The sequence below is a fragment of the Phascolarctos cinereus genome, unplaced genomic scaffold (assembly GCF_003287225.1).
Source record: "Phascolarctos cinereus isolate Bilbo 61053 unplaced genomic scaffold, phaCin_HiC Scaffold_4;HRSCAF=312, whole genome shotgun sequence".
Classification (NCBI taxonomy): domain Eukaryota; kingdom Metazoa; phylum Chordata; class Mammalia; order Diprotodontia; family Phascolarctidae; genus Phascolarctos; species Phascolarctos cinereus.
The window spans coordinates 718971271-718998116 of record NW_027555847.1 but is presented as its reverse complement, the minus strand read 5'-3'; the positions used below and the strand labels follow the sequence as shown (position 1 = coordinate 718998116).

The 26846-nt window shown below is 54.6% G+C and overlaps 1 protein-coding gene across 1 annotated transcript; it reads right to left on the bottom strand.

Annotated features, from left to right (window-relative positions):
* Window positions 1–71: 71 nt before the first annotated feature.
* On the bottom strand, window positions 72–25729 carry LOC110215275 (SEC14-like protein 2). Its single transcript, XM_020996628.2, has 12 exons — window positions 25423–25729; window positions 21059–21134; window positions 16654–16697; window positions 15180–15239; window positions 14759–14947; window positions 13510–13605; window positions 12346–12406; window positions 10491–10574; window positions 8129–8235; window positions 7888–8027; window positions 6377–6546; window positions 72–1943 (listed from the first exon to the last, which is right to left on the bottom strand). Exons 1-12 carry the CDS (start codon window positions 25474–25476, stop codon window positions 1801–1803), a joined length of 1224 nt encoding a protein of 407 aa, XP_020852287.1. The 5' UTR covers window positions 25477–25729; the 3' UTR covers window positions 72–1800.
* Window positions 25730–26846: the final 1117 nt, after the last annotated feature.

Sequence of the window (26846 nt, the reverse complement as noted above, 5' to 3'; positions counted from 1 at the left end):
AATTCTCTGGCGCCCCCCAGAGGGAGGTGGTAAAGACAACACGGCAGAGAAAAAAGGCTGGAGAGCCAGAATCACATAGATTTCTTTATTTGTTGGTTAATTTTCCTAACAGAGCATCTGTAAACCGAGACACCCTCCAACCCAGAGCCCCCCAACTCTGAGGGCAGCCAGCTCTGAGAGTATCTAGCTCACCCAATACCTCAGCAAGAATCTCCTCTACAGCATCCCTGACCAAGTGGGTATCCTGCCTCCACTTGAATAGTTCCAGTGACAGGGAGCTCATTACCTGTCACAAGCCACCCCATTCCTCAAAGAATCACAGACTCTCCAGAGCTGGGAAGGTTCCAAGGGGTCTAAGTATCCTCCCTAAGGAATCCCTAACAAATAGCCACTGAGCCTCCCTTTGAGCATTTCCAGGGACGGGGAGCTCACTACCTATCCAGGCTACCCGTTGCACTTCTGAATAGCTCACATGGTTAGAAAAGTTGGGGGTTTTCTGCCTCCTTCCTACTCACTACTCCTGGTGCTGCCCAGCAGGGCCGGGCCCTCAGAGGGTTTGAAGGGGAACACGGGCAGGCAGCCCTGGATCCCCTCTCTCATGGAAGACACACGGGAGGCCCTGGTCCCTACTCCGCAGCCCCCTGACTCCCTTGGTAGTGCTGGGTGACACACCTCTGGTGCCTTGAATCCGATACCTGAAGGAAAATGGATTTCTTTGAATTGGGGGAGTGGCCTCGCCTCCCTCCCCAGGGAGCTTAAGCATCCCGCCAGTGGCTCCGTATGCAAGGGCTTGCCCCAGCCCCAGCCAGGCACCTACCAGCCCTGTGTCCCCCCCTTTAGTTAAGAAGGAACGGGAGGGCGGAAGGAAGGCTGAGGCCGCTGGAGGCCGGTTCTGGTCTGGACCCTGTCGTTAACTCAGCAGGGGCGGACCTTGGTAACTTCCTTCACCTTTCCAGGTCTCCGCTCCCCGCTCCTTAAAGTGAAAGGGCTGCCAGAGACGCGTTCTACAGCCCGCATGCTCTGCTCTTCTCTTCCCTTTGTGCCAGTTTGGGGGCTGGGTTAGAGGTGGTGAGTTGATCTTACTGGGAGCTACAAGACTATAGGCCCCCTGAGGGCAGGGGACAGTGTCTCCCTCTGTACTGCCCACAGAACAGAGGCCAGCAGTGCTGGGCAGGGGCTAGGCCTTGGGTATAGGTAGCTCTCAGTACTAATTATCAGTATTCATTAGTGATTAAGCCAGTCTGGCCACAGGAAGCCCTGAATCTCTTAAAGCAGGGAACAGTCTGCAGAGACCTGTGCCTGACCTTCTGTCCAGGAGGATCCCTCCCTTTCTGACCTAATGTGGGGACAAAGCACCCCCATGCCCGGCCCGGCCCCCTGATATCAGCTACCTCTAGGAATGGGCTTCTCAGGGCCCACGCCCAGAATCCGGATGTCAAATGCCAACCATCCCCTAACCCTTCTTCCCTCACCCATATCTGGCTCCCTTTCCCCCAGCCTGGGGGACAGAAACTGAGGTTGGCACGAGTCAAAGGATGGACGGATCCCATCAGTGCCCAGCACCCACGGAACCCCGAGTTCCGTGAGAGAGGAGAGGATGGGGGAAGGGACTTCTCCTGGGCCACCCAGCCTCTGTCCACCCCCCAAGCTCTCCCCTCTCACCCCGTCTTCAGGCTGGGCTGAGTGCGCCCCAGAGGTGAGGCAGGGACGGGCACTGTCTTGACCTCTGCCCAGGTTCCCTAATACAGAGATGCAGGGGGTGGGGTCTGGACAGGGGCTGAGGCTGGGCGTCTGTGGCCTTCACTGCCGAGAAGGAGCCATTCCCTTCTCTCCTAGCTGCTGCAGCCTCTCCTCTGAGGCCTTGTCCGGAAGCAGCACCTCCACAGTGAAGCTGACCTTCTTGGCATGGATGAAGCTGTAGGTATTGTCAAACCTCAGGACATCTGCAAGGAGACAGGGATGGGGAGGAAGGTTCTCAGGTCAGAGGAGAGTCCCTGGGAAGGCACAGAGCAGGTGTTGATGCGTGACTGTCGATTGACTTGGGGACTCAGCCGGGTGGCAGTGAGGATGCCAGACCTGAGAATGGGCCCAAACCCAGCAACAGAAACCATTTTTAAAGCATTCTCCAGTCGTCTAGGTGTTTACTAAGCCCTTTCCTTGAAACAACCCTGGAAAGCAATTGTCTCCATTCTAGAGATGAAGAAACTGAGGCTAGTAACTGAATGGGGAGGGGGGTGGGCCTTGGAATCTCAGGGCTGGAGGGTCCTCCAAGTGAGGCATCCATACCTAGGCAAACATCCCCACAACAGTGCCGATAATGATGCCAGTTAGCATGGAATTGGTACCTTCAAGGCAGCAAAGCTCTGCATCACATATGAGACAACTGGGCTTCACCAGCTTGGGTTTTAAATACAGGCATTTTGATAACTGCATTTCCCTATGATCGGTTCCCTTGCAATCCCAGAGTGTGGTGTTATCATTCACCGTTACTCTGCGCAGGGCTTCAGCAGACAGCCTGGGGCACGTCGCCCACGAGGGTGAGAACCCTCAATCTGGAACATCCCCTAACACGGGGCACAGTGCTCCCTAAGAGACCTGGCAGCGGTTCCCCAGCCTCCATCAGCCCCAACTCAAAGGAGCACGGTATTCTGGAGGTAGGGCCGGACAGGCTCTGAAGGTCAGGGAATCTGAGAAAAGTGAGTCTGAGAGAATCCACAGCTAGTCAGAGTCAGCAGCAGGACTGGCACTCGGGTCTTCCCAGCCCATTCCTCTATCCTCTATCCTCACTACCCACTGCCTCAAAAAGAGGCAAAGAGAATATTGAAGCTGGTAGGGATTTCCAGGGCATCTGGATAATCACTCTCCAAAGGGCCTGACAAGTGGTCTTCCTCCCACCCGGGCTTAAAGAGCTCATGGAAGGGGGAGCTCACCACATCCTGAAACAGGCCATTTCTGCTTTGGGGAGGGAGGGAGGAAGAGAGAGAGGGAAGGAGGGAGGGAGGGAGGGAGAAAGAGAGAGGGAGGGAGGAAGGGAGGGAGAAAGAGAGAGGAAGGGAGAAAGAGGGAGGAAGGGAGGGAGAAAGAGAGTCAGCTCCACAGAGAGCTAGCATACACAAGTGCATTGGGATGAATGAAGGAGTGAAGTGGAATGGATGAATGGAGTGAATGAATGATGTGGCATAAGTGAAGTATTAAGAACAAATGAAGTTATTTAATGAAGTAGAATGAATGAGTGAAGTGAATGAATGAAGCGGCATGGGTGAATGAGTTAAAGTGGAAATTGATGAATGAAGTAGTTAATGAATGAGTGGAATGAGTGAAGCTGAGTGAATGAATGAAGAGAATGAATGAGTAACACGGAATAGATGAATGAGTGAAGTGGGAGAGTGAAATAGATGAAGGAAAGACTTGGGGGGAGTGAATGAATGATTTGAGCGAATCATGAACTAAGTGGAATGAATGAGACCCCCTGGAGAATCAGGCCAAGTCTCCGGTTTCCTAGTTTCTCCCCCATGCCAAGCCCAGGTCCAGCCAGGACAGGCCAGGTGGTGCAGTGGACAGGGCCAGACAGAGCTGGCCCATGCTGGCTTCCAGACAGACTGTGGCCAAGTCACTTGGGTAACTCCCCTCGGGAGGCTCCCCTGCACCCATCGAGGGATCTTCCTCTGCTAATGAAATCCCAGACCAGTCCCTGGCCCCTGGCTCCCCTCAGGTGCGCCTGAGCCTTGGCGTCCAGCCTGACCAGGGAGGGGCTCTCAGGCCCCTGGCGGCCCGTGCAGGGCCCTCCCACTGCAGTTGATGCTGCCATAGAATCCTCCCTTCCTGCCAGGCGCCTGCCCCAGGTGGGAACCTCGGCCAGCCCAACCCTCTGTCCGGCCCCTGAGGTGCTGCGGCTCAGCTGCCCGGCTGTCTCTGTATGTGGCCGGACCTGGGGTTGAGTTTACAGGAATGTTTGTGCACCCAGAACTTAGCCCGGTGCCTGGCACACAGTAGGTGCTTAATGAATGTGTACTGACTGATTCCTAGGGATGCCGCATACCCCTAGAGGGGTTAAACCAAGCAATCTGTATCCCGGAGAGTGAGGAGGCCAGGCCAAGGATGGGGTTAGGGGCCTCTCTACCCTATTCTGCCCCAGGATGACGTCTCTGGGCCTATACCTTCCTCCCCTCAGTTTCCCTTCTGGGAGGAATCATAGGCTTTGCAAGGTAGTACAATGGAAAGAGTGACAATCTTGGAGTCACAAAGTCCTGGGTTCAAATCTCTCCTTTTAAAATGTATTAGCTGTGTGACCCTGGGACAGTTACCCGGCCTCTCTGGGCCACTCTTTCCACATCTGTAAATCAAGGGGTTGGGCTACTCATCGTCCTCTAAGGTCAATACTGGCTCTCAACCTCCCACCCCAAGTCTCCTGACTTCTCAGCCTCAGTTTGCTCATCTACAAAATGGGGCTGAGAAAAACGCCTCTCTCCCAGGGTCACTCCAAGGCTCCAGTATGATAATTAATGGCGGTAAAGCCGACCTGACGGTCTAGGAACACCAGTGTAATGATTAACATCTTCCCTACCACCAAGATACTGCAGCTCCTCTCCTCAGGACCAGTTCTGACAGCCGCCTTTGCAGAAGAGTCTCTGCAGAGAGGCCCCCTATCTTAGGGCTTCCTGGTCCCAAGGCTGGCACTCCAGGCCTAAAACTGTGCTGGTAACACGAGAGACCGTGGACCAGTCCTTGTTATCATTAAACCCCAGGCCGGGCTGTCTAGCGCTAGTGGGGATGGGAGCAGGCTGGAGGTGGTGTGTGAGTGTGGGGGTGAGGTATGAGTGTAGGGCGGTGGAGGTGAGTGTGAGGGGTATATGGGAGTGAGTGTGGGGAGTGTGTGTGTGTGTGTGTATGTACATATGTGTGGGGGGAGTGTGGGTATATGTGTGTATGAATGTAGGTGGGTGTGTGAGTGTTGGGGGGGAGTCTGTATGTGAATGTGTGGGTAGGTGTGTGGGTGTGGAGGGATGAGTGTGAGTGAGTGTGGGGTGTATGGGTGGGAAGGTGAGTGGGGGTGGATGTATGTGGGGGGTGAATGTATGAGTTGGGGAGTGAGGGTAGGTATGGAGGGGTGAGTGTGTGAGTAGCTGTGGGTAGGGATGTATGTGTGTGAGTGTGGGTGGGTATATGGAACGTGTGTGAGTGTGTGGGAATGTGTGGGGGTATGTGTGGGGTGAGTGTGGGTAGGTGTGGGTGTTGTGTGGGGTATGGGGGGTGAGTGTGAGTAGGTATGTGAGTGGGTGTGAGTGGGTAGGTGTGGGGAGGTGAGTGTATGCATGAGGTGGGTGTGGGGAGGTGTGTGTGTGAGTGGGTAGGTGTGGGGGGGGAGTGTGGGTATGGGGGGTGAGTGTGTGGGTAGCTGTGGGTGGGGGTGTAGGTGTGTGAGTGTGGGTGGGTATATGGAACGTGTGTGAGTGTGTGGGAATGTGTGGGGGTATGTGTGGGGTGAGTGTGGGTAGGTGTGGGTGTTGTGTGGGGTATGGGGGGGTGAGTGTGAGTAGGTATGTGAGTAGCTGTGAGTGGGTAGGTGTGGGGAGGTGAGTGTATGCATGAGGTGGGTGTGGGGAGGTGTGTGTGTGAGTGGGTACATGGGTGTGTGGGGTGAGGAGGGCATGGGAGCCTGGGGTATGCACACAAGTCCCCAGCATGGAGGCCTGGGAGTTGGGAGGGGCGGGTCCAGGAGGGCTGAGGAGACGCTCATCACACACAGACTTCAGCTGTGGGAGTCCTGGCCCACCCCTGTCTGAGCTGCCATGGAGATGAGCCGTAGGGCTCCTCTGGGCTACCACCATTTCCCCTGTGGCCCATCACTGCTCCTTCTGTCACCACCCCCTCCCCATGGGCCTGGCCCTGACAAGGTGGGAGGGGGAGCTGAGCGACCTGGAGCTCCCCATCTCCCCTAATTGGGCTCCTGGGGCTTCTCAGAGCTCAGTGATCACCATGAGCCTGACATCTGCCCAGCAGCCAATGCTCTGAATGATCTGACTGTTAGCCAGCAGAAGCCCATGGAGAGGTCTAGCCTTGGGTTCTAGCCACCAAGTTCTGGGTCTGGAACCCTAGTAATCTTGACTTCCAGGAGGGGGCAGGTGAGAAGGTCTCCTAAACTTTATGATTTAATATTTATAAAATGAGGAATCTATGCCCCATCTATCCATATCTCTGACATCCCCTGTTCTAAGGCCCCTCCCAGCTCTGACATCCCCTGTTCTAAGGCCCCCTCCCAGCTCTGGCCTTTTCTGTTCTAAGGCCCCTCCTAGCTCTTATATTCTGTCATTCTGTGCTAAGTCCAAGGCTCTCCTGGGGGAGAAGGTGTCTTAAGTCAAGACAGAGGAGTACTTACAGATCCCAGGCTCGCTGCAGGTGAGCGTCCCATCCTCAGGGACCAGGTGGGCGTTGTACCTCTGGCTGGGAAGGACCTCGGTCATCTCACCCGCTCTCTGCCGCTCACCAGCCTTTGTCTTCAGGAACACCCCAAAGCCCACGTCTGCCCCATCTGACATGAACTGCCACCTGCAAGCAGGCACAGACCTTAATCACAAGCATCCCTCCCAGGCTTGGGCCTTTTTTGGGGCCAAGGAATCTGGAATCTGGGGCCAAAGCTAATCAGATGACATGTAATAGCAATAAATGCAAACTCCTGCACTTGGGTCCAAAATGTCAATTGCACTAGTCAAAAATGGAAGCCATATAGCTGGCTAGACCACAGTTGGATAGAAAGAGACCTGGAGATTTTGTGGGACCCCAAGTCCAAAGACTCAACTTTGTGACAAGGTCATCCAAAAAGTTAACACGATCCTAATCTACACTAAGACGGACATTTGCGGGGGTCTCCTCCCCTCCCTCCCCAATTATTATTCATTGATTTTGTACAAGGCATTGTGGCTAGAGGGTTGTAGCCAGCAAGTTCCGGGTTCAAGTCCTGCCTTGGACCCATGTCAGAGCATGACCCTGGTGAATCCTTGAACCTCTCAATGTTCTGACCAACTCGCTGAAACTACTAAATGTCAGAGGAGGCACTGGCCAGCCCCTCCACTCATGAAATCACAGGTCTAGCCCTAGTCCTTAATTTGCATATATTTGTATCTAATTATATGTGTCCATGTCTCCCCCTCCCCAATAGAATGTAAGGTCCTTGGAGGCAGGGACTGTTGTGTTTTTAAAATGTTTGTTCTGTAGCACCTAGCACATTACCTGGGACATAGTAGGTGCCTAATAAATGCTGGTGGATTGATTGGTATATCGAGAACACAGAAGGCTCTGGTCAAACACCATGTGAAATAAGGTTTTCAAGCCTGGGTTCTACAGTCCACCATAGAGGAAGGCCATTGGTGGAGAGCAAACAAGATGGGAAGGGGCTTTGAGATCATGCCACAGGAGGTGGGAAACTGGGAAAAAAAGAATCAGTGGGACATGATCACTCAATCAATAAACATCTATGAAGCGCCTGCTGTGTGCCAGGCATTGTGCTACGTGCTGGTGGCTGTCGTCAAGCGTTTGAAGGACGATTGTGTGGAAAAGGGTCTTGGCAAAGCACTTGGCACATAGTAAATACTTAATAAATGCTGTTGCCCACATGCCCAGACGTGGTCTGCAGAAACAGATACAATGGGCAGGAACCACAAAAAAAGACTCGAGCTTGGCAGAAGGAAGAGCTGAACTGAAGCTCTCCCAAAGGGCTGCCTTGGGAGGGAGTGAGCTCCCCGTCGCCGAAGGTCTCCGGGCCTATCAGGGCTGGACTAAAGGACCAAGGAGACTTCTCTGAAGAAGTCAGCTCCTGTCCGTCCCTGATCAGCTCCTGCTAATTCTAGGGAAGGTGGGTAGGGCACCTGGAGGGCCTGGGCCCTCCCTTACCTGAGGACACAACCCGGGAAGAGGATCTCGTACTCCACCTGATGGGAGGAGCCCCTGCTGATCTGGACCGTGTGCTCATACTGCTGCTTTACCTGGTCCCGGATGTAATACTTCTTGGGGATTTCACCCCCGTAGTTGATCTGCAGGGAGCCCAGGGGGTGAGTGGGGGGTGGGAGGGGGAAGAGAAGTCCTGCCCCAGTTCTACCCCTCCCCCTCCCCTCTGGTCCCTGGAGGCCCATACCTTGGATGTGCACTTGGGGTCTCCGTTGGGATCTGTCATGGTGCCCCCATAATCCATGGGCAGCTGGTCTGGGCTGATATGCTTCAGTAAAATCTCCTTCCAATTGGCTGGTGGAAAGAGGAGTCAGTGGGATCACCCAGGGGTGATTATGATTATGATGATGACTATGATTTTGGCTAGACAATGGGGTTAAGTGCCTTGCCCAGGGTCACACAGCTAGTGAGTGTTATATATCTGAGGTTGGATTTGAACTCAGGTCCTCCTGACTCCAGGGCCAGTGTTCTATCCACTGCGCTGCCCAGCTGCCCCTAGAGATGCCGTTATTTCCAGCAGAGCCTGTATTTAGCTTATTTGTTCATAGATGGCTCACCCCCTCACCTGTGAGCTCACAGGAACTGTCTTTTGCCTGTCTGGCATGTGCCCGGCATGTAATAGGTGCTTAATAAATATTTATTCAAATCCAACATGAAAAAACGGAAGGTTCTCTGAATCTCCAGGTGGGAGTAATCGGAGCCTGGTGCTGGAAAGGTTGGCTGGCCCTATCCTCATCCCATTAGCCAGCCTCCCCGAGGCCTCTGTTTTCTACCCAGCTCCAGCCTCAGGCTAACAGTATCTTAGACTGAGAAACCACAGACGCTCAGAAATATAGGCCTCAGAGATGGAAGGGGCTTCAGGGGTTTTCTGGTCCAACCCTCTGCTAGATACAGGGATTCTCTTCAGGCTTATTCCCGATAGGTAACTTTTGCTGAGGACCCTTGAAGGCCCCACAATGCTAGGTAGTACAGTAGAGAGAGAGCTGGTCAGGGAAACCCTAATTCACTTAGTTACTGTGTGACCCTGGACAATCCATTTCACTTCTCCCTGCCTCAGTTTCCCTGTTTATAAAATGGGGATCACAATAGCACCTACCTCACCTAGTTGTAAGGATCAAATGGGATACTATATGGAAACTGCTTTGTAGGCCTTAAAGTGCCAAATAATCGTTAGATATTATTATTTGCCCGCATTTGGAGATCCCTTCATCTCTGGATTGTAGCCATCTTTCACTCTCAGCCTCATCCTGACTCAGAAGTGACCCAGACTCTGTCAGAAACTCCCAAGCTCAGGGCAGCTCCTTCTGATCTTGGAAGGCTTTGAATCTAGGCCTGGCAATGGACTGAGTGTGCGTCTGTCCCCTAAGGCCCTGCCTGGTCACCAGCAGAAGATGAGTTCAGCTGGGGCAGCCCAGGAAACCAGCCACTACAGGCTGGAAAATCCATGAGGTCTGGGAGAATGAGGAAGCCTGAGCTCGACCCTGGTCACTGACTAGCTAGTGAACTTCCTTGACCTTCGATGTCCTTTCCCTTCCCCTAGAGCTGGAAGGGATCCCAGGGGCCAATTTATATAAACCCTTCATCTTCCAGAGAAGGAGCCTGAGGTTCAGGGTGCTAGTGACTTGCCCAAGGTCACACGGGTTTCTTAAGCATCAGAGACAAGATTTGAACCCAGATACTCAGACCCCAGAGCCAGTGTTCTTTTGCCTTTGCCATGCAGTCCCCTAACCCCCATTTTACAGAAAGGGAAAGGGAGGTCAAGACTTGTCCAAGGTCACACAAGTAGTAAGAGCCAGGGTTCAAATCTCTGACACCAAACCAGCTCTTTCTACCACATTGTACGACCCTGTCCAGTATTTACTTGTCTACGGCCATGTTGTCCCCACCCACTCCCAGTAGAATGTAAACTCCCTGAGGGTAGGGCCTGTTTGCCTTTTGTCTTTGCCCACACCCATTGCCAGGTAGAGGGCCAGGCACATAGGAGGCATTTAATAAATGCTGCTCAGATGAAATGGTTGAATCACCGCTGGAGTGGGAGGAGAGGGAAGGGGTTGGGACAGAGAGGCTCAAAACACCTGCTTGCCTCACCTTGGCAGGAGGGCCAATTCCAGATAGAAAAGGATTCTGCCATGATTTCTTCCTGATCAAGGCCAGAATCATTAGACTTTCAGGGAAACCCAGAAAGAAGCAAAGGTTTCCAAGACCATTTTCTGAAGCCAATTCAGCCCTGGCCGGTTCCAGCTCTGGGCCTTGCAAGGCCAGGTGCTTGTCATTCAGTTATGTCTGACTCTTCGTGACCTGGTGGACCATAATGTCCATGGGGTTTTCCTAGCAAAGATACTGGAGTGATTCACCATTTCCTTCTCCAATAGATTAAGGCAAACAGAAGTTAGGTGATTTGCCTGTGGTCACACAGCTAGTATTTGAGGCCGGATTCAAACTCAGGTCTTTCTGACACCAGGCCCAGGGCTCTATCCAGCCACCTAGCTGCCTCTTTCAAGGCCAAGAGAGGGCAAGAATTGAGGCAGAGGGATGTAGGGGCTACTCACCTCCCAGAACCATGATCTTCTTCCTCGTGTCCTCACTCAGGAAGGGTTTGATGAGGTTGTAGGCCACCGGGAATATCTTGGGAGCTAGAACAGACACAGGGAGAAATCACAAGGCAGCCAGGTCAGGAGAGGGGCACTTGCCTACCTGCACACCTTCTGCCTGACTCCTTCACCCTCTTTCCCATTGCAGAGTGGCCCCCCAGAAGCCAGGCAGAAAGCCTTGGTTTCCCCCAGTGCCTGGCTACTGAGCCCTTGTGTTCTCTTCCCACCACCCTGAAAGCCCAAGGCCCATGTCAAGGCCTCCAGACTCACCTCTCCTGTCCTACCCCTCCCCCCCAGAAGGAGGCAATCTCCTCCCCCACCCTTGAAGGCCCAGGGCCAGCGTCACCTCCTCCAGGGAACCTTCCTGGCTCCCCCCTCTTCCCTCATCATTGATCCCAGCACCCTGTCCTCTCAGGCAGTGACTGGGAGCAGTCACTATCCCTCTCTCAGCCTGCAAGGTTCTGGGGTAAATGTTCACCTAACCACTAAAGCAAACACTTATTTAACCTGACTTAGGCAAGACACCTCGATTGAGGTTAGGAAACAAAAATTTAACAAAGATCCCCGTGCCCCGCCCTTCCCTGCACCTCGGTTTCTTCATCTGCAAAAAGTTAAGAAAGTTGGACTAGGTGACCTCCAGGTCCCTTCTAAGCCCTAGATCTGAGAGCCCAGGACATAAGGCACAGTCCCTGCCTTCAGTAAAGACAGCCGACCAATCCCACACAACTCCCCCGCATGCTCTCTGCGTTCCAACCAAACCAGCCCCCTTAACCGTTGCTGGGCATGACATTCCACCTTCCCATCTCCCCCCATTCCCTCCCTCCTCCCTTCTGCCCCATGGAAACCCTAGGTCCCTTCAAGGACCAGCTCCAGTGCTCCCCAGTCCCACAAAAAGCCTTTCCTGACCCTTCTCTCTCACTGACACCAGCCTTCCCCCTCCCCAATTATTAACTTGTCCATGATTACATCGTTTTCTGACCCGCCCCCACCCCAACTGTGAGCTCCTTCAGGGAAGGACTGTTTCCTGTTTTCTTTGAATCTCCAGAACCTAGCACAGTGTCTGGCACACAGCAGGTTCTTAATAAATGCTGGTTTCATTAATTGACTGTTATCCCCTTTATTGAGAGGGCTCACAGAATGGAAGCTTGTGGAGGGCAGGCACTGTTTCATCATCTGGTACATAGTAGGTGCTTAATATATGCTTGCTGGTTGGTTGATCTCTCCCTACTGTTGAGAGGGTTTATAGAATGCAAGCTCCTTAGAGACAGAGCTGATTTCATTTTTCTCTGCATCCCTAGCACCTAATATGGTGCTTAAAGCACTTTCAAGATTTACCAATTACTTTGTAATCATCATATAATTTGAGCCTCACACCCACACAGCTGAACCCAGGAAGGCAGATTCAAAGTACAAAGATTATCCCCATTTTGCAGAGTACAAAATTGAGGCTCAGAGAGGTAAAGGGATTTGATTTGCCTCACACAGCTAGTATATGGCAGAAGTGGTATTTGAACCCAGATCTTTTCAAACATGAGAGTGTTTACAATCTGATGATCATCTCCCTCTGGGCCCAGCACAGTGCTTTATATACTACAGGCACAGGTTTTGAATGACCAAAGGAAGCCTTCAGCACTGGGGGCGTGAATATGAAGAGCCCCTGAGTGATCGCCCTAATGGCCGTGCTCACCACCCTCCGGTAGTCAAGGTTTAACTCCAGGCCCATCCCCTGGGCCTCCTCTTCACTGACCTCCACATGTCAGATGTGCCCACAGCCTCTTCCCACTTGCCTCACCATTCAAGGCCCCCTACTTACCTTTCACAACAAAGAGGCGTCCAAGGGTCTCTGGGTAATTCTCCTCAAACATGCAGAGGAACTGGGGGAAGTGGGTTGGAGGTAGAATGAAGAGACCTGTTACACTCTTAGCCTCTTTCTCTCCCTAGGCAGGGCCGCACCAAGCCCCCACTCCAGCCCCACCTAGAGTCTTCCTGATCCTTCTCTGATGGGGCTGGCTGAGGGTGACTCGACCCTACTTTACCACCCTCCCCAGCACTGGCCGAGGCCAGGCATCACCTTCGACCAAAGGAAAGAAGGACAAACAATTCTAGGCCTGGTAAGCCGACGTTGTGGGAGAGCCTGGGACTCTCTGCCCCAGGACCCCAGAGCTAGCGGGCCAGGCCAGTGCAGCTCCCCAGGCCAACTGGCCGGCCCCCTCCCATCTCCCTCAACCACAGATCATGACTGTAAGAAACAAGCCAAATTTCCATATCAGAGGCACAGATCTAGAGAGCAGAAACCTCAGATACTATTAGATCCAACCCCATTTTAGAGATGAGGAAACTGAGTCCCAAGGAAGCTAACTGACTTGCCCAGGGTCATTAGGCCCTAGATCTAGAGTTGGGAGGAGAGGCAGCTAGGCAGCACAGTGGATAGAGCACCGGCCCTGGATTCTGGAGGACCTGAGTTCAAATCCGGCCTCAGACACATAACACTTACTAGCTGTGTGACCCTGGGCAAGTCACTTAACCCCATTACCTAACTAAAAAAAAAAAAGTTGGGAGGGACCTAAGAGGTCCCATCTCGGCCCAGCCTGTACCTGAACAAGAATTGCCTGCATCATATCCCCAGCGAGTGGTTATATAGCCCCGACTTGAAGCCCCCAGTGATGGAGAACTCACTGCCTAAAGGTGGCCCAGTGGATAGAGCATAGAGCCTGGAGTCAAGAAGAGCCGAGTGTAAATCCAGCCTCAGACATTTACTGGGCAAGTCCCTGCAATTCTATCTGCCTCAGTTTCCTCTGCTGTAAAAATTGGGATCGTGACAGCACCTACCTCACAGGGTTGTCGTGAGGATCCAACGGGATGATATTTATAAAGCACTTAGCACTGTGCCTGGCACACAGCAGGAGCTTAATAAATGTTCCTTCTCTTCCCCACTACAGCCTGCCCTGCCAGAAGCTGGAAGTCCTGGTCCTCTTACCTCCCCATAGAGCTCCACAGCCGGCTTCCAGAGATGCTTGAGGCCCAGCCCCTCACAGTCGTACACCATGGTCAGGGTTTCGATCTTCTTCCCCAGCTGTGGGAGAAAAAAGGAGCTGTGAAGCCACTCACATACGCCTCCCTCTCCTCCTTTCCCTGCCTTCTCAGGGTCGTGCCATGTCAGGGCTGGGAGGGGCCTCAGAACAGGGGATGTCAGAGAGGTGAACGGCCTGAGAACAGGGGATGTCAGGGCTGGGAGGGCACTTAGAACAGAGGGCATTTAGAATAGGGGGTGTCAGGGCTGGGAAGGGCCTTAGAACAGGGGATGTCAGGGCTGGGTGGGCACTTAGAACAGGAGATGTCAGGGCTAGGAGGGCACTTAGAACAGAGGATGTCAGGGCTGGGAGGGCACTTAGAACTGGGGATGTCAGGGCTGGGAGGGGCCTTAGAACAGGGGATGTCAGAGGTGAGAGAGGCCTTAGAACAGAGGGCACTTAGAACAGGGGATGTCAGGGCTGGGAGGGGCCTTAGAAATCATTTAGTTGATTCCCTCATTTCCCAGAGACGGAAGAGGCAATTTGCCAAGGCTTTGTGACCAGTTACTTCAGGAGCAGAGTCTAGCCTTTCTGATGCCCCACACACAGATTACATAGAACATCCTCCGCCTGACATTTAAAGCCCTTCCCAACGTGGCCCCTTCCTCTCTCTTCCGTCTTCTCACACATACCCTCCCTCCATGACCTGCAGATCCCATGAACTGGCCTTTTGCCATTTCTCCAACATGACTTTCCGTCTCCCAACTCCAAGCCTTTGTACTGGCAGTGCCCCCTGCCAGAAATGCTCTAGCCCTTCACCTCACCGTCTGAGTTTCCTAGGCTTCCTTCAGCTCCAAGCCCACCTTCTGCAGGCCTTTCCAGGTCCCCCCAGCTATGTCTTCCCCTTCAGAATTACCTTCTCTATTTCCCCGTCTTGTTTGTACATAGCGACATACAACCTCTCTCTCCCATTAGCTTGTAAGCTCTTTGAGGGCAGGGGCTGTGTTTTCACCTTTCTTTTTATCCTGGCACGCAGGAAGCGCTTAATAAATGCTTGTGGCTGACTGGCCCTTTCTACCACGCCACCGCCTCCTTTGTCCTCTCATCGATGAACAGGGCTCCAGAGGGGCTGACGCCAGGCTTCTCCCCCAAGCAGGCCGTATCTCAGGGGACGGAGGGAGAGCGATGCCCTGGGTCCCGTCCACCTCCACCCACCTTTTCTGACTGCTGGGCACACACCAGCTGGATCATCTCACAGTCTCTCATCTTGGTCCTGAGCAGATCCTGCTTGGAGGCAGACAGCAGCAGCCCCTTGACGTCCAGCGGCCCAATGACATCGTACCAGACGGGACAGCCATGGAGGTCGAAGCCGCACATCCCCCCAGACAGGTACTGCTGGACCACCTGTGTGGAGACAGGGGCAGCAGGCCACCCTGCCTATCCTCTCAATGCCCGGCCAGAGGAAGGGTGGGAAGGTCCAGGACGGAGGAGCCCTCAGGGAATGTGGGTCCATCCCAGGTCCCCAGAGACTTTGCTGTTTCAAAGAGGAGTCTAGCATCCCAGCCCCTTTGGGGGTTGGCAGAACTGGAACTGGGTAGGCATGCGGGGCTGGTGGTAGTAGGTACTTTGTCCTCACCTCTGGGGGCTGCCAACTCAAAATATTTTCAAGATCCTTCTGTTTCCGGAACTCCACGTGCTGTGAAAAACACACACACACACACACACACACACACACACACACACAGAGGCAGCATGTTCTGAAAGCGTTCATTCCCACAAGGACAGCCTTCCAGACAACTCAGCCAGGAGTCACAAGAACCAGATTGAAATCCTTATTCCACCCTATCCTGACTGTGTGACTAGCTCGGGTTCCCCTCATGCCCCCTCCCTCACCGGGACACTTATCTCACAGGACAGAACTTTGTACAAGAGAAAACGCTCAAAAACGTGGCGTTGATTACTAATCTTACCAGGCCAGATACAGGCCTCCCTATCGATGCCTTCCTTCTCCCCCAAGACAGAAATTTCTAGTGACCCTGAAAATGCTCAGTGTCCTTGCTATCAATGACAATAGAAAAAGTCTACAAGAAGAGCCAGGTGATGAGATCAAGGGATAACCCACGGCCAGGCCTCCTCCTCCAATGATATCCTTGCAATGCCTCTAATTGGCTACTCTTTCCTCAGTATTCAGCAAGGTCAAGAGAGCTGGAGTTAGGTCCCCAGACTGCTCATGAGGACTTCCTAAGAAAGTGGACAAGGGTCACCAAGGAGGAGAATGTCTGGGTGGGCTGCAATCTGCAATAGTGGAGGGTATACCCACACAGATAATACACAACCTCCATAATAATCATAATTCCATAATGGTTCCTTTTAACATATGTCCTCCACCAACCTCTTCCACCACTGCCTCACTGTGGGCTGGAGGTGACCCTAGACTCTCAAGGGGACATAAGCTGAGGCAATTTCCAATCTCAAGAGGGAGCTTGTCACTTTGAATAAGAGCACTTAGTCAAGAAGACCCAAGTTCAAATCCCACCCACTCGCCAACACTTAATGGCCATGGGTAAGTCACTTAGCCACTTAAGGCTCAGTTTCCCATTTGTAAAATGGGGATAATAACCTGACACTCCCTACCTCACAGAGTCGCCTAAGTGCTATTCCTAGCATGGAAATGGAAGTTGTTTTTATTTTTATTATGACCACCAAGCCAGGAAGGAGTCAACGAGAGGCCAGGGGACAGGCTCCACAAGTGGTCTGAGGCCCAGCCTAGCCAAGGGAGCCTCATTGCCAGGAGGCCCACAGGTGGATGAATTTGGGGGGCTGTGGCAGCCCCAGAAGAGCATCTCCTAAGGAACAGAGCCATCCGGGCCCGGGTTGGTGGAGGGCGTGAGGACCCCCTCCAGCAGAATCACAGACCCCGGGAGGCTTGATTCCAATTCAGCTCAATGAGCAGTCATTGAATCTTGTTACATCTGGTCAAGGACGCCATCAAGTGCCTTTAACAGAGCAATTTCACCAGAACCACCCTTTTGGGATGGAGTGAAGAGACATGAGAGGAGAGGAGGAAGGGTGGAGGCGGAGGGCTGGCAGAGGAGCTGAAGGAGCCTCACCTTCCTCAGCATGGCCTCGGACTTCTGCAGGTCGAAGCTTCGAGCTGCAATGAGAAAAGACTGGGTCATGGCGAGGTCGCTGGACCGAGGCCTTCCTTTGAACCTTATCCATCCTCCCTCCTCGGCCATCAGCCCCAGCCATCCTGCACTCATGGGGGCCTGGGTTTAGGGGATTCTAAGGTTCTGTCCTTAGAAGGAGGCTTGGGGTTGGGTGGAGAGAGCAAGGTTGGGGAAGTAGGCCTCGGTTTCCTCTACTGTAAAATACGGGGAGTGACTTGTCCAAGGTCACACAGGCAGTGGTGATAATAAAAGGATGAGATGGGTGGAGGGTCAGTCTGGGGTCCTGATCATCTCTCAGGTGTCCTGCAGCCTCAAGCCCATGGTGCTATAACAATCCCGCCTGGGGCACCAGGTCCACCAGGAGGGGTTGGAGCTGCAGGGTCAGGAAAGGGCCTGGCTTCATTCATCTTTCTCTGTCCCCGACATGGGTGAACCCTGAGCTCCTTTATCAGCCAGCCCTCCCCCTGCTCCAGGCTTATCTTCCTTCTTGGAGGACTCCGGCCCACACACCCAGGTGCTCAAAGGTGACCATGGCAGCTAGAGTGAGGAAAGGCTAGGCCCGGGAAGGGAGCATCCCCAGGGATGGAGGGGCAGTGGAGCCTCACAAATCCTTGGATCTGTCTCCCAGAGATAACTAAACCAGGGAAAGTTAACATGCAGAAAGTAAACTACGAGCCAATATCATTAATAAACGTTGCCTCGAAAATTTTAAACAAAATCACACACCGGAGTGAATTATCCAAGAAAACACTCATTATGATTAAGTGACTTAATCAGACTCACTCTGATCCCAGCTCTGTCATTTCTGTAAAATGGAGAGGTCTGAGAGCATGCCTTGTATGGCCCCTTCCAGCACTTGAGCCTCTGAGGACCCGGGCTCAACACCCCTGAGGCTTCCTGAAGGTCTGTGTGACCTTGGGCAAGTCATTTCCTTTGTAAAATGAGGGAGTAGATGATATGGGCCCGGAGGTCCTTTGCAGGTCTGGCTAGGTTCCTACTAGCCTAATTCAATGGGACCTCCTCAGCCTCAGCTTCCTTTTCTTTAAGACAGAAATGTCAGCCCCTACACTACCCACCTGCCAGTTTGGGGAAGGAGGCAAAGAGCGTAGCAGGCTGAAACCCAAGGGGTCCCTACCGCTTACAGGCCCCTGGCAGTTTTCTTCCTGTGAGTTACATGATCCCACAGGGAGAGGAGGGGTGAATGGCACCTCAGGCCTGGGAAGGCCCCTGGTAATGACCACATCGATTTCTGAAACCTCAGAATCTGCCAAGCCCCTTCATGGCAAGAAGCAGGCGCAACATGATTCCAATCTGACAGGAGAGGAAACTGAGGCCCAGAGAAAGAACACCGCTTTAGACCTGGTTAGGCACTCAGGGCCCGGAGTCAGGAAGACCTGAGTCCATCCAGCCTCAGGCACTAGCTGAGTGACCCTGGGCAAGTGGCCTCACCCTCTCTGCCTCAGTTTCCTCATCTGTCGAACGAGCCAGAGAAGGAAATGGCCTAGAAAACCCCCCATGGGGTCACCAAGAGTGGGACACGGATGAAAAACAACCAAACAACAGAAAGGACGTCAGGGGACCGCGGGCCAACCGTCTCGTTTTACAGAGGAGGAAACTGAGGTCCAGAGAGCTACGTCCAAGAGACTTGCCCCAGGGCCCATAGTCAGTGCCAGGGGTAGGTTTTGAACTCGTGTCCTCTGCCCCCAGAGACATAGAGACCTTTCCATCGTACTCTGTCTTGGCCCAAGATCATCCAGCCAGCCGGCGGTAGCAGGAATGATAATAACCATCATAAAAAGCCCGAGAGTCAGCCCGACAGAGGGGGCGGATGGCAGCCTCAGAGTCAGGAAGGCCTGGGTTCAAATCCTTCCTCCCATGCTTCCTGGCTACCTGACCCTCGGCCAGGGCGTGGCCAGCTGAGGCCTGCAAAGCACTTTACAAGTAGGATTTCATTTGGTCCCCACAACAACCTGGAGAGTTAGGGGCTTCGTGGATATACGATCATATCCATTTTATGGATGAAGAGACTGAGACAGGCTGAGCAGTCACACGAGGTCTGAGACAAGATTCAAATCCAGGTCTCCCTGGCACTCAGTGGAGGCCTCAGGCTTTCTTCCTCAAAGCTAAGAGGAAGGTTGAGGCTTGGGCAGGAGGGGAGCCCAGCTGAGCTCTAGGTAAACTCCCTTATCTCAGGTCACCTCTTATCAAGCAGGGTCCAACCACCAGGGTCTTCTGCCTGACCTTTGTCCCCCAGCCTAGCACCACCCAGGATCCCGAACCTTCTCCCTTGGCCCTTCAGCTCAGGCCCACAGCCAGTCCCAGGGGACCGCCCTGGCTCATCTTGGCCCCATGCCACACCATAAAGGCAGCTCCACGTTCAATCCCAACCCCACGGCCCTCACAACAAGCCTTCCAGGGAGGGAGAGCCATCCGGACCCTCCCCGAGTCCCCGAGGAGGTCCAGAGAGAGAAGTCATCCAACCTGGACTAGGCCTTCAAGTACAGGGTTGGTGCAGAAGCACGTGCCAGGTGCCTGCCTAAAGGTCTGCCTCCTTGCTTCCTCCTTCCTGCCTGGCCCAGCCAGGCCTCCCAGCTAAGGCCCGGGACACTGGGCTCATCCACGCCTGGAGGCCTCTCCGGCCAGGCCAGGACAAGCCCGAGACCTGACTGACCAGAGGGGCTTCCAAGCCCAAGCCCCCAGCCAGGAGAAACATCCTGTCTCCCTCAGATCAAGAGAGGGGCAGCCCAGAAGGTGGAAATGCGTTTTACATGACTGCACACAGAGAGCCTATATAAAACTGCTTGCCTTCTCAAGGAGGAGAGAATTTGGAACTCAGACTTTTTAAAAACAAATGTCAAAAGCTTTTTTTAACATGGAGTTGAAAAAAAAATAGTCACAAAAAATAATTTTTTAAAAAGCTGTGTCCCCTTGGTCAGGGCACGTAGCCCCTTCCAGGCCTCATTTTCCACATCTGTAAAAAGCCAGGGGCAGGCGACTCCATGATTTCTCAAGTGTTTTCCAGTTCTGACGGTCTAAACACACGTGGTCCTGCAGGAGCTGAGCCTGGGCTTGGCCCTGGGACCTTCCCCTCTGAGACGTGATCCAAAAGAAAACTCCTGAAGCCACGAGAAAGACACTCAGCCATTCCCTGGGTGACCCTCATGGAGCCACCATGACCCTTTAACTGGGCCTGGGCTCCTCACGTCCCTGGCCTCATGCTGGCGGCTGAGGCTGCTGGTAACTCTCTCTCCTTCTCTCTGGACAAGGTTCGTGTAGGAGCTGGGATCCAGAAGACCCTCCCTGTCCCCCCCAGGCTCTGGCCCTCCCCCATCCTCTAGCCTCCATCCCCTGGACCGCTTCAGCCACAGCTCAGGCCAGAGGGTGATGGGAACACAGCCCCCTCCCTTCCCACTTCACCGTGCCAAGTATCTCCGGGGCAAGCAGCCAACTGCTTTCGTCTAAGAGACGGAAGACACCGAGTCCAAGGGTGGGAAACAGAAGACGCGGCCAGAGAAGCATTCGACTGAGGCTCCTGGGGGGCCTCGGTGGGTCCTGACTGCAGCACCCACAGCCCCGGGCCCAGGCAGGTCCCCCGCCCCCTCGGATCCAGGCCAGGCTGGGCTCTCTGACCCCGGGAGCACTTACATCCCTCCCCCACCATCTACAACTGTGTCACCAGAAGCATCCCTCCCCCAGAGACCAGCCTCCTGCTTTCTCATCCCCCTCTCTGCCCTTGACTGATGGGGCCCCAGATTCTCCTCCCCCTCCTCCTCAGATACATCTGACAGCAGGAAGGGCACAGCCCCAGATTCAACGAATCCAATCCTGATCCTCTCACTACCTGTGTGACCTTGGGCAAGTCATTTCCTTTATGAGCCTCCATTTCCTCATCTGTAAAATGAGACTGGTCAAAATTCCCTCCAAGGGCCCTCCAGGTTCTAACATTCTGGGTTCTAACGTCTTTCCCAGCCAAGGCATTCCAGATTCTGGGTTCTAAGGACCCTTCTGGCCCCGGCACTCTAAAGGTCCTTCTAGCTTGGGCAAGTCCAGGTTCTATGGGCTCTGACACTCCAGGTTCTAGGTTCTAAACTCCTCCCAGGTATAGCATTCTAGCTTCTGGGTTCTAAGGACCCTTCTGGCCCTGGCCCTCTAAAGGCCCTTCTAGCTTGGGCAAGTCCAGGTTCTAAGGTTCTAAGGGCCCTCCTGGCTCTGTCATCCAAAGGATGCTGAAGATTCAGATCTCAGAACATCAGACACTACAGGGGTTTCTGTGGATGCCATTTCAGTGTTAGCCTGATGAAAAGTTCCTGGCCCCAACGGGTTCCCCTCCCCAGTCCCAGCTCACCTCGGAGCCAGCGCAGAAGGAAATAGTCATCTGAGGTAGGCAACAGGGGCAGCACATCCTGAATGTTCTGTCGGAACTGGGAGAGAGGTAGGAAAGAGGTAAGGCCCCCAGCAGCCAGCCCCCTCCTCCCGACCCACAGCCCTTCTTTGGGGCCTCCTGAGATGATGGCCTTCAGAGATCACAAGGATTCATCAGCTGTCGGTCCAGCTTCCTGTGTCAAGCATGCAGCCCGGCTTGCATACTTCCAGTGACAGGGAGCTCATTAGCCCAGGACCAGCCCACTCCATCGCCAATGCTTCTAGTGGTTATAATGAACTAAAAATCCCCCTCCCACACTGCTCCCAGTCTCACCTCCCACAGGCCCAGCTTCACAAGGTAAGCCTCCCTCCCTCATGACCCTGCACACGTAATAAATGCTGATGAATCAATTGATTAGCTGCCCTTCTCCATGCTAAACACCCCCAGCTTCTCCAACAGGGGTCCCTGGACTTGAGTCAGGATGCGTTGGGGTTCCCCCCAACTCTCACACGAGCCAAACACTGGGCTTCGTCTGTAAAATGGGGAGAAGGCGTCCTTCCTCCCTCAGTGCTGTGCCAGCCAGGTTCCAGCGAGCTGTGGAGGCAGCTACTTGGCAGAGATGCTGGAGTCTGGAACACAGCCCCTCCTCTGCCACACACAATCTAAGTGCCCTGAGTGCTTCTGGGACTCCAGACAGTCTGGAGGTGTCAGGGGCTGAACTTGAACCCAGGCCTTCTGGGCTTTGAGGCTAGCCACAACAGCACACTGCCTCTTCCCCCGTAAAAAGGGGGTGAGAATAGCACCTTGCCTCCATGAGCCAGGGTGAGGTTCAACGAGACAGTGTGCAAAGAGCTCCAGTAGCCAGCCAGCCCAGCCAGGATTGGGCCCCGGGGCTCAAAAACTGCCTTCACTAAAATCGTATTCTAATCCCCAGAGGCCAAAGCAGTTTCCAGGGCTCTGATAAAACCGCTCAAGAAAATTTAAAAAGAAGGGGAAGCTAGGAGGTGCAGTGGATAGAGCTCCGGCCCTGGAGTCAGGAAGACCTGAGTTCAAATCTTGCCTCAGACACATAACACTCACAAGTCACTGAACCCCAATTGCCTGACCAAAAAAAAAAAAAAGCCGTCAGCAAAGAGGTTAAAAACCATAGGCAGGGAGGCTCCCGGAAGTCTCATGGGCTTTCCTCCCAAAGACTGCTTTTCTATTCTTCTGGCTCCCAGGGCTCCCAGCTGGGTCCCACAGAGGGTCAAAGTCAACCCCAACTGCTCCAGGTCTGGACCTCTTTTTCCAGCACCAGAAGCCCAGCTGGGAGAAAGGGTGAGAGAGAAAGAAGGAAAAAAGGAGGGAAGGAAGGAAAGAAGGGAGGGAGGGGAGGGAAAGAGGAAGGGAGGGAGGGAGAGAGGAAGGAAGGGAGGGAGGGAGAGAGGAAGGAAGGGAGGGAGGAAGGAAAGAAGGGAGGGAGGAAGGGAAAGAGGAAGGCAGGGAGGGAGAGAGGAAGGAAGGAAAAATAGAGGGAAGGAAGGGAGAGAGGGAGGAAAAATGGAGGGAGGAAGGAAAGAAGGAAGGGAGGAAATGAGTATTTATTAAGCACCTACTGTGTGCCAGTCACTGTGCTTAGCCCTTTACAACTCCAATCTCATTTGGCCCTCATAACAACCCTGAGAGAGAGGTGCTATTATTATCCCCATTTTACAAATGAGGAAACTGAGGCAGACTGTGATTCAGTGACTTGCCCAGGGACACACAGCTAATAAAGGTCTAAGGCTGGGGAAGAAACTCTCTCTAAAAATGGTATCTGCTCATCAGCTCAAGAGTCCCAAAGGCCTGGGCCCCTGAGTCACTTGGCCAGAGTCACCCCCAAGGGCCTGGCCACCCTGACTCAAGTCTACTTGTCTCTCTGCTACGGCATCCCCCTTTCCCAGTGTGCCGATATGCTGTCCTAAGATGGACACACACACACGTGCACGCACGCGCACACACACACACACACACACACACACACACACACACACACGACAGACCCAGACTCCAGAAGGGCTTGGCTGGGGCAGAGAACAGGGGGGCAGCAGGCCTGTCCCAGGGTCAGAAGGCCTGGTCCAAATCCCAGCTGCCACATTCTCTGGCTCGGTGGCCTTGGGCAAATCACTAAATCTCTGTTGGTCTCAGCTTCTTTGTCTGAAAACGGGGACCAGAAAGACCTAACTCGAGGATCCCCTCCCTGGGGTCGGAGAGCCTGGACGAGCCGTGTGTGCTGAGGGAAGTCTTGGGTCCTCCTCAGGACCTTATGAGAGGTCTGGACTGCTTCTTATGCCTCTATGTTCAGAACGTGTCATCGATACCCAGCTCCTGGTCCCCCAAGCCTCACTCGGTCTTTCACACTTCTGGCTCAAAGAGGTATCAAGGTGCCAGGCATGTAGTAGGTACTTAATAAAGGCTTGTTGACTTGCCTCCCTTGACACATTCCCACCCATCCCCCAACCTCCACCCTGCCAGATACGGATGCCATTTTGGGGCATAGATGGCAGCTGGCCTTCCTCACCTGACCCTCTGGTCGTTCACCTTTCAGGGCAGCAACCACAGGAAACCAATAGGAGATGGCCACCTTCACCCTATGGTGCCTGAGGCCCACTGCCTGCCCCCTCACCACCCCAGGCCCTCAATCAGAGGGGGAGGGCAAGCTCCCAGCCCGGCCCTAATCTCAGGCTAATCCCATCCTCCATGTGACCCTAGCAGGTCAGTGGGACAGCCTAAGGAGATTCGATCCAGCTCCACCTTCCTGAGTGGCATCCAGGACCAAGGCTCCCTGGGCACTGCCAACCCAGAGCGCAAGGGCTAAGGAACCAATCAGGCCCTGTCAGACTGCCGAGCCCCAGGGGCCCGGTGACTAGGAGACAGAAACCAGAAGGGACAGCTTTTGGGGACCCAAGACAACTTCCAAAAGAAAGTCTCAGCTGGGGTAGAACTGGGGACCAGGAAGCGGGCTGTAGACTGCCCAGAGGAAGGCACAGGGGCCCTCCCTCAACCAGAGGCAGCCCCAGGAGGAACCTGACAAATAATATCTTAGATCTGGGAGGGGCCTTTCACCCTGACACGGCCTTTAGAACACAGACTGGCTGACTGGAGGAGACTGATCTTAGCGATGAAGTCCTGGAGGGGAGGCCCTTCCAGAGCATCTTCCCACCCCTTCCTAAACTGATGCTTGGAATGGAGCCAGTTTTCAGCGGGAGGAGGGGGAGGGGAGAGGAAGGGAACAAGTCCGCGTGCAACTGTCCTTCGACTGGCTCTGACCCCGGACCCAGGGCTGGGCCAGCCTGGTCCTCTACCCACCCTGTGGCCCGAGGCTTCCCGCTCCCGGCCCAGGAACTCGGAGCAGCACCTAACTCTCTTCTCGGATCCTCCTCCCCTCACTAGGAGACAGAGAGCACGTTTTCATCGGGCTCTGGGGGTCTCGGGACCAGAAGCTGAACTCTTCCCCTCCCCTCTGCTTCCCTCCCACTGCAAGGGCCCCGGCTTCTGGGAGAACCTCCTTTACCCCCACACCTTCAAGAAGGGATGAGCAGCCCCAGTGCCAGGAGATGCCCCCGCCCCTCCTCCCCGGGCTCCTGCTTCCTTGCTCCCTCCCTCTTTGCCCCCTTTCTCTTCTCCATCGGGAGGTGACCCCCTGGAAACTCGAGTAAGAGGAACCCTTCCCCCTTCTCCTCAACCTCTAGGAAGTGGGGGGGGGGGGAGGACGGCAAAGCACCTTCTCTGCCCAGCCCTGAATGCCTCCTTTGTGCCGGGGAAGGCTTCCTGTGCCCCCGGGCAACACTTTTCTCCTGGGGAGAGGGAGAGGGACAGAGAGACGGGGAGGGGGAGAAGGAAAGGGGGAACGAGAGAAGCTGGGAAAGGAGAGGAGGGAACTTCCCAGACTGCCTTCCCCATCCCACCTCTGCCTGCCCTCCGCAACCTCCCCGCATCCCTGGCTGCCCTCCCCAGCCCAGCCCGGGCCGGGCCGGGCCGGGCTGTCCCCTCCATCCCAAGCTGCCCTCCCCAGCCCCGCCCAGCCCGGCCCAGCCCGGGTTGTCCCCTCCATCCCAGGCTGCCCTCCGCAACTCAGCCCTGCTCGGCCCGGGTTGTCCCCCGCAGCCCAGCCCGGCTCGGACTGTCCTCCCCAGGCCAGCCCGGCCCAGCTGCCGGCCAGCCATAGCATGCGCGGGGGAAGGGACGCCGCCTGTGCTTGCTGCCAGTGCCAGCCGCCTGACCGGCTGGGGTGCCGGGCACGGGCAGGGCGCGCAGGTGGGCGGCGCACCATCCACACTCGCCAGGACCCCCGGGGGTTGCCCGGGCCGCCCGCAGAGACAGCTCACCTTGGCCAGAGACTCCTCCTGCCGCGGGCTCAGGTCCCCGACCCGACCGCTCATGGTGCCTTCGGAGCCCGAGCCTGGAGAGCGCTCAAGGGGTGTCCGGACCCACTCTCCCGCCGCCCCCGGCGGCCCAGTTCCCAGGCTTTTTGCCCGGGCCGCGGGGGCCCGGTGCCAAGCGCCGCCCCTTAAAGGGGCCGGACAGCTGCGAGAGGGAGAGGGGGACGGGCACGGGGGAGCGGAGCAGGCTCCGCTCCCCAAACCGTAGGACGTCACGCTGGAAGGAGCGTGGGGGATCAGCTAGCCCGGCCTTCTCATCTTGCAGGAGGAAACCCGAGAAGCCCAGAGACAGGCAGCGGCTTGCCGGAAGTCACAGAGCCAGGACCGGAGAGCGTTCCCGGGGCCCTCAGGCCCCTAGCCTGGGAGCTGCTCCTGATGCTGCTGCCGCCGTCCCTGCCCCAGTCTTAGAGCCAGAGGGACCCTCGGAAGCCATCAACCCCCGCTCCCCCTCACACACACATTCTACAGAGGAGGAAACTGAGACGTCTTCCAACTTCTGCTACTGCCAGGCTGGGTGACTTGGGGAGAGTCAAGTCACTTCTCAGGCCAAAGGTCCCACTTCTGAATAACTGGGGAGGGGGATGGGAGCACAGCCTCGGTGGGAGGCAATGGGAGGGGAGCTCAGGATAGTCAGGATAGACAGATCCTGAGCCTGGAATCAGGAAACCCTTGCCTCAAGCTTCCTCATCCGTAAAATGGGGATAATAACAGCACCTACCTAACAGGGTTGTAAAGTGGCTGTCGTTTTTCAGTCATGTCCAATTCTTTGTGACCCCGCTGGGGTTTTCCTGGCAAAGACACTGGAGTGGTTTTACCATTTCCTGCTCCAGCTCATTTTACAGATGAGGAAACTGAGGCAAACTGGGTGAAGTGACTTGCCCAGCGAGTAAGTACGACTGAACTGAGGACTTCCTGACTCCATGACCATCGATCTCCCCTGCACCACTTAGGTGCTTAATAAATGTTTAGAGTCCTGAGGAATTGGGTTGGAAACCTGGTCCTACCTGTGTTGCCTAACCTAGGAAGAAGTCACCTAACCTCCGTGGGCCTCAGTTTCCTCATCTGTAAAATGGGCCTGTCAGACCACTTCCACCTCTAAATTCTATGGATTCTACCATGGCTTGGTTTGGGCTTTAGCTTCCTCTGCCCCAGGATTTTCTATCTCTTTTTTTTTCTTCTCATCCTCTTAAGGTTGTCCAGGTCCTTAACCCTGCCCCTCCTTCCCTTCCCAACCACTCCCTAGATCCCATAAACCACAGACTGGGCTGGGAAGGATCTATAGGCCATCTCATCCCACCTTCATTCTACAGAGAAAGAATCTGAGGCCCAGCGAAAGGGATTGAGGCTCCCTGGCAAACTGGTGACAGAGG